Raw genomic sequence first — 7,764 nt, 5'->3', positions numbered from 1 at the left:
TGTATTTTGGCCGATCTGACCCTTGTCTTTTTTGGGTGATGGCTGTCGACTTCATATGTGTATGTCCTGACAATTTTTATTTTTTTTCTGCTTGATTAATCACTTATCAACTGTATCTGGATTTGGTAACCTGTATATTTTTACTGCACAAAACTAAATCGTTTCTCCATTATACTCGTATTCTGAATGGTTTTACCTTCACTTTTTTTTGAAAAAAACTTACGTGTTTTCGTTTCTGTATTCATTCTAATGCCGTAAATACTACTATGCTCATCTGCGATTTCTATAACTGTATTATAATTGTATACTTGTTTGCTTATCTGTACGCAAAATTTTATAATGCTTTGCTATTTAAACTATTTCTAGTTCTATCAAATTATCGGCCTTTTCTTTGTTTTTTGCCTTTTCGACTCCACTTTTTTGATTCCAACACATAGGCATATTAGGCATAATTAATAGGCACATTAGGCATATGCCCCCGAATTCCGCAATTAATTTCCTTAGAAATTGATTTCGGAATTCCTTATCATTCTGTTATTGTCGGTGTTTTTCGTATATACGCAGCCTTTAGCAGGCCGAGTATTGACAATGGATCAGACCGTCAATTTCAACTCGCCTTGAGGCGCATTAGTTATCCAACCTTCCTCCTTACTTGAATGAAAGAGACAACTAGCTAAGCTGTTTATCAGATCATATCGAAAGTAGGGGATGGCTCCATATGTTATACTACATACTACTCTTATTAACGGCCTTGGCCAAAATTGTTAAAACAAATTACAGCCATAGAGTTTGCCTACAACATAAGAAATAACAAAGAACGCTGAACCATGACTACATGTCATGCCGGTACTAAACATGAAAAACAAAAAAGATTTTTAAACATAGTATTTCTTGAGGACGCTTGTATTCCAAACATTTTTTAACGGTACTCCTTCTAAAGTCATCAACCGATACGATCCTTGGCGGACTGTTTCGTATACTTGATAGGGGCCTTCCCAGTTTGCAGTGAGCTTGCCATCTGCGTTTCCTTTACCCGTTGCGGCAGTTCGACGAAGGACCAAGTTTCCATCTTCCAGAGGCCGGTAATTGACTCTCTTGTTATATGCTTGACTCATACGATTTTTATATGCCGCTGATTTGATGGCAGCCGTAAGCCGCGCTTCAGGTAAGAAGTCTAATTGATGTTTTAGGAGCAAGTCATTCTAATCCTCACAAAAATGCTGAATACGAAACGTAGGGAGTCCTACTTCAGCCGGAATAACGGCTTCCGAGCCGAAAGCAAGGTTGAATGGCGACTCCCCATTAGTTTCCCTTGTTGTCGTTCTATTTGCCCATAATATTTCCGGGATCAGATCTGCCACAAGCCCTTCGCATCTTCTACCTTCTTTTTCAATGCCGTTAGTATCTGCTTATTTGCGGCCTCCGCCTGGCCGTTTGACTGGGGATGACAGACTGCCGCGTATGCAATTTCACTTTGTATATGCTGAGGAAGTTCTTTACTGGGTTGCAATCAAATTGGGAGCCGTGGTCAAACACCATTGCTACCGGTAGGCCAAATCGGGTGAATATACTCTTCCAGATAAACTTTTTGACCTCGCCCGCTGTTATTTTTGCTACCGGTTCCGCCTCTATCCACTTGGTGAAGTAGTCAATCCCTACTATCAGGAATTTTCTGCTCCCAGTTGCTGACTTAAAAGGCCCGATAATGTCCATTCCCCATTGTGCAAACGGTATCGGATTTAGAATTGGTGTCAAGTCGTTTGGCGGTTGGTTTATTGCCGGCCCAAATTTTTGACATTTATCGCATTTTTTCGCGTACGCTAGAGTATCAGCATTCATTGTTGGCCGGTAATACCCTCTTTTCATTGCTTCCAAGGACATTGATCGGCCTCCGGCATGATTTCCACAATCCCCTTCGTGGATTTCTTCTATCAGCCTAGCTGACTCATAGGCCGATATGCACCTTCGCAATGGTAGCGAGAACCCCCTTTTGTACAGCATTCCCTTGAACATGACAAACCAGATACTATCCTTCTTTATCTTCTGGGCTTGTATTTTATCCGCCGGTAAGACGTTGTGCACTTTGTAGGCCAGCACGCCATCATACCATTCTTGGCCGTTAGTCATGCAATTCACCTCTTTTGGAGTGTTGTCGGGGTCAATACTCCTTCGTTCCAGGAGCTCCACCATTACAGTGCGTTCCAGATCATTGAAGCTTGAACTTGCCAGTTTTGCCAAGGCGTCTGACTGTGTGTTTTTTGCTCTCGGCACCAATTGTATTACAAACATTTCCAGGTTGGCTGTTATCGCTTTCAACTTGGCCAAGTAGGCCATCATTGTTTGTTCCTTTGCCTCATAAGTGCCGTCAAACTGATTTGCTACCAGTTGTGAGTCAGTCGTGAGTTCTATCCGCTTTGCCTCAGCCGCGACGCATAACTGTACTCCCGCAAGTGCTGCCTCATACTCAGCTTCATTATTTGAGGCTTTGAACTTGAATTTGATAGCATATTCGAATATGTCCCCTTGCGGTGATATCATGACGATACCGGCTCCGGAGCCCGTTGATGCTGAGGAGCCGTCAATGGAGACCTTCCACACTCCATTGACTTCTTCTTCTTCGGTGTAGGATGTTTCCACAATGAAATCAGATAATGCCTAAGCCTTTATCGACACTCGTGGCTTGTAAATTATAACGTACTCCGACAACTCTACCGCCCATTTGAGAAATCTTCCTGACGTCTCCATTTTCTGCAGAGACTTCTCTAACGGCTGATTTGTCAAGACTTCGATGGTATGTGCATCAAAATATGGCCGAAGTTTTCTTGCAGCTATAACCACTGCATATGCAATTATCTCTATTAAAGGGTATCGTCTTTCTGCCGCGTTCAAGACATGGCTCACAAAATAAATTGGCATTTGTGCTTTCTTTCGTTCCACTATCAGCACCGCTGCAACCGTCTTTGGAGATGCCGAGATATATAACTGTAGGCTTTCTCCCTGTTCCGGCCGTGCTATGGTCGGAAGGGACCTTAGATGGGTTTTGACCACCTCTAATGCCTTTGCCTGCTCTTCCCCCCAAACGAATGTTTTATTTTGCCGGAGGACTACAAAGAATGGTAAGGCCTTATCAGCCGACTTGCTAATAAACCTTGTCAGCGCTGCCATGCGTCCGGTAAGCTTCTGTATGTCCTTTATTGACTTTGGTTGCGGTAGGCTAAGTATAGCTTCTATTTTGTCAGGATTTGCATCTATCCCCCTTTCACTAACCATAAACCCCAAGAATTTCCCCGAACGAACTCCAAAGACGCATTTTTCCGGATTGAGCTTCATCCGGTACTGACGCCAAGTTTCAAACGTCTCCCTTAAATCTGCAACGTGATCAGTGGCTAACCGGCTTTTTACGATGGAGTCGTCAACATATACTTCTACGTTTCTTCCTTTCTGATTTGCAAAGACTTTGTCTACCAGTTTCTGATATGTTGCCCCGGCGTTTCGTAACCCAAATGGCATTGCCTTATAACAAAATATGCCGGCATCAGTAATAAACGCCGCTTTCGTTTTATCCGGTGCATACAGGCTGACTTGATGGTATCCCGAGAAGGCATCCATAAAACTAAGCAGAGCGTGGCCGGAAGTGGAGTCTACCAGCCTATCTATTCGGGGCAGAGGATAGCAATCCTTTGGGCAGGCTTTATTCAGGTCCGTAAAATCCACGCACATCCTCCATTTTCCTGACGGCTTCCTCACCATGACTACGTTTGCTAACCATTCAGGGTACGTGCAAGGCTCAATAAACCCCTCCGCTAGCAATTTGTTTACTTCTGCTTGTATCGCTTCTACCTTTTCTGTCGAGAAGTTATGTTTTTTCTGCCTAACCGGCCTGGCATTTCTATCCACGTTCAGCTTATGTACTATAACATCTGGGTGGATCCCGGGCATTTCATCTGTCGAGAAAGCGAACACATCAGCGTTCTCCCGTAAGAGTTCCACCAAGTGACAATGGGTATCAACATCCATGTCGGACCCTACTCGCACTGTTCTTCCCGACACCCCAGGTTGCAACTCGACTTCTATTGTCTCTCCTCCCGGCGAAGGACGGGGGACCGCTGCCGGGCGTGTGTCGAAATTCTCCATTGCTAAGTCATGCGCAGATGTGGCTCGTCCCCTTTTCTGCATTGCCTGATCGGCCTGGGGTTGTCGGTTAGGCTGCTTTAGAGCTGTTACATAACACTCCCTGGCCATTGTCTGACCTCCCCTAACACGCTCTGCCTTCCCCAGATTCGAAACATACACCATCGTCAAATGATATGTTGATACTACTCCCTGCACATCATGGATCAGTGGTCTACCGACAATAGCGTTATATGCTGAGGGCACATCAATTATTAAAAATTCCGTCATGACATCCCTGGCCGCCATGCCTTCGCCAATTCTAACTTGCAAAGCTATACTTCCTTCCGGCCTTACTGTAGATCCGTTGAAACCGATAACGGGATACGATACCGGGGTCAAGTACTTCCGGCCTATCCTCATCGCGTCAAATGCTTCCGCAAACAGGATGTTAGTGGAGCTCCCTCCATCAACCAACACTCGCTTGATGTTGGCTCCATTGACCGTCAGAATTAAAACCAATGGATCATCGTGAGGAAATACTAAGCCCTTGGCATCTGCCTCCGAGAAAGATACTGACGGCATTGACGCGGGCCTTGGTCGCTCATCCACACCCAATGCATTCACTGCATGCATGTGCTCAGACAGACTCTTTTTCGCCCCGCTAACTGATCCCCCATGCACCGGACCACCGGTTATAACCTCTATTGTAATCTTGTGACCTGGCGCATTATTCCCTTGACGGTATTCCCCGCTGTGATTACGCTGGTAGGTGTCATCTTGCATGGACGAGTCACCTTGCCTTCGATACTCACTTTGTCTGGGTTGTGGGGCTTGCTGCCGACTTGGGCCTGCCCGAGCTCGATACTGGGACAGGTGGCCCTTTCTAATGAGGTCTTCTATGTTTTCTTTCAATTGGGTACATTCTTCCGTATAATGGCCGATATCCCTGTGAAACATGCAATATTTTTTCGTGTCTCGCCCCTTGGTTATCATTGGTGCCGGTTGTGTCCAGTCCTCTCTGTGCTGATTTATTGAATATATTGCGGCCCTTGGTGTGTTTAGTTGCGTGTAACTGCTGTACCGGCCAAGACCTCTGGGTGGCCTACCGGTTCTTTGTTGGTTTGGTTGTTGTTGCTGTCTGTTTACTCCGCCGGCATAATTACTAGGCGCAACATTGTCATTCTGTCTTCGAGAGGGCTCTGATGCCGCTATCTGGCTACTGGTTTTCAATAAATCCTCGCTTTTTATGTATTCATAGGCCTTGCCAAAGGCCACGCCTAAATTCGGGAAGGACTTCCTTGCCATGTATTTTTGGAAATCATTATCTCCCAAACCGTTTATCAAAGCCATTACAGCTATTTCTTGCTGTAATTTTAGTATCGTATTAGCCTCACTATTAAATCTCCTTATGAAATCCCTAAGGGACTCGTCTCTTCTTTGCCTGACCGACATAAGCTCTCTAGAAGTTCTCTGCCTTGCACTGTTGCTGATATACTGGCCGGTAAACAGCTCTACCAAGGTATCGAAGCAATCAATTGATCCATTCTCCAAATTGGAAAACCAATCTGAGGCTGGTCCCGTTAGTGTTGTCGGAAACACCTTACACCATACCGCGTCAGTGTCTGTATAAAGTAGCATATGGCTTTCAAATGCCGCTACGTATCGCTTGGGATCTCCCTTGCCGTCAAAGGTGCATGCCGACATTTTTATTCTTTCCATTTGCTGATCCAGTACCTCCTGGGTGAAAGGTGATACTCTCGGCCTGACTATAGCTCTGGCTATACGTCTCACTGGCCCGCTACTAATATCGTGTTGCCGGGACCCTGAGTCCTCTATTTGCGTACCATGGGTAGGCTGACGCTCACTTGGGACAATTATTCCCCGATTCTGGGGCGGGGGCGGCGGTTGCTGGTCTGCCTGGTTGAATTGGCTCGCCAGGTTCACGATCACAGGAATGGCCGGTATACTAACTTGCCCCTTATTAGCTGCAGCTTCAGGCTCCTTCCTCTTCTGAGACATCGCTTTCATTACCCTTGCGGTTACTTCTAACTCCTCAGGGGTAAATTCCTCCAGGGGATCCGATATCCGTGCTGGACTTCGTTCGGGTGTTACCGGTGTATTCACGGTATTCTTATGGAGAAGATGAGTTTCATCCTCCACCTCAACCTCAGGTATTGCATTGACGGTTTTTTTTGCATTGACATTAAGGACGTTACTATCAAACTGACGGTTTTCAGCTTCTGTTATCGGCGTTATGGTTTCCTGGTTTTCTTCCATGACTGGCGAAGGTTATTTGGACGATAGAAGTTATTACTATCCCCTCCTTCTAGCGCCAACTGTTCCGGGTGAGCTCCGGTACAGATAATCTTCGTGGGTTGGTAAAGGTTTACCGTCCAATTATGCACCTGCACAGTCAACACAGATAAGCTAACCCGGGGGTTATCCGGGAATAACCTCTCCGATGCTAAAGTCAGCAATCCGATAAGGAGAAAGAGTGAAGAGAGAGAAAGTGTTTTAGATATGTAGAGAGAGAGAGAGAAAGTGTTTTAGATATGTAGAGAAAGAGAGAAAGATTGTACCTTTAGGTGAACATTTGCTTGGGTATATTGACAGGCTAAAGTCGTATCACCTAATCAAAAGTAATTACCTAAGTCCTCTAACTAAAGTAGATAGGGAAGTAGGGTCGAATCCACAGGGAAACTAGTCTTTCTATTCCTAATTAATTAATAGCAATCTAAATTATTAGTAACAATTTGTTGTGATTTAAAGATTATACTACGAAGAATATAAGTAGGGAGAATAAAATAAAAGGAATCAATGAATTAAAGACCTAGGGCATAGGTTCACCAATAAATAATATTCCAGGGTAAAACATAATAACCAATCATTAATGCATCAATTAACCAGATAATAAAGGGCTTTCGCTACGTATTACAATCACAGAATTAATCTACCGGTATTAAATCTCATCTCTCGAATCTCGACTTAACCATTTATAGATTAACCTGCCTATTGAAACTAGACCTAAACATCAATTCTCATCTCTCGAATCTCGAATCAATATTGTCAAACTCATGCATAAAAGATCAGGCCTAATCTAGTCACAGAGCATTAAATCAATCAATAGGAAATTAATATAGCATTGACAATTAACAACAATAAATTACCCCTTCATATTATTTATGGATCCCCATAAACCCTAGAAAAAGAACTACTCACACATAATTAAATCTAAACTAATCAAAGCAACAAAATAAAACATGATAGAAGGAATAAAATAAATAACTGAGATTAAGAGAAAAGAAATCGTTACCAAAGTAATCAGAATAAAGAGTTGAGTAAAGAACAAAGTATATAGTGTAGAGAGAGAAAATAAGCTTAAGTAGAGAGAGAAAATCTAAGAGAAAAAATTACAAAAGTAAAGGAAGAATAACGAAGTGTAAAAAAGAGAATCCTAAACTTGCTTAACAAAAACATATTTATAATAAGCAAGAATCCTAAACTAAAACAAACTAAACGATGCTTAAAAGATCTATCAGAGACACGCGCCCGACCGGGCGCCACACCGCCCGACCGGGCGCGCCTTTTTCTTCCTTTGAGGCATTCTCGCGCCCGATCGGGCGCGAGCTCCGGGCGCACTCATGCTTCGCC

General features: G+C 43.9%; 2 protein-coding genes across 2 annotated transcripts; both read right to left on the bottom strand.

Moving 5' to 3' along the window:
• Nucleotides 1–831: 831 nt before the first annotated feature.
• Nucleotides 832–2,538, bottom strand: LOC145566700 (uncharacterized). The gene is made up of 3 exons (XM_081626035.1): nucleotides 1,572–2,538; nucleotides 981–1,174; nucleotides 832–849 (listed from the first exon to the last, which is right to left on the bottom strand). The coding sequence occupies exons 1-3, from the start codon at nucleotides 2,536–2,538 to the stop codon at nucleotides 832–834; spliced, it is 1,179 nt and encodes a 392-aa protein (XP_081482161.1).
• Nucleotides 2,539–2,655: 117 nt separating this feature from the next.
• Nucleotides 2,656–6,390, bottom strand: LOC145566699 (uncharacterized). The gene has a single exon (XM_081626034.1). The coding sequence runs from the start codon at nucleotides 6,388–6,390 to the stop codon at nucleotides 2,656–2,658; it is 3,735 nt and encodes a 1,244-aa protein (XP_081482160.1).
• Between the last annotated feature and the right edge of the window lie 1,374 nt (nucleotides 6,391–7,764).

This window comes from Chenopodium album, chromosome 11 (genome assembly GCF_948465745.1).
Source record: "Chenopodium album chromosome 11, dcCheAlbu1.1, whole genome shotgun sequence".
NCBI lineage: Eukaryota > Viridiplantae > Streptophyta > Magnoliopsida > Caryophyllales > Amaranthaceae > Chenopodium > Chenopodium album.
The sequence above is the reverse complement of the archived record's forward strand: the minus strand, read 5'-3'. Positions and strand labels throughout refer to the sequence as shown.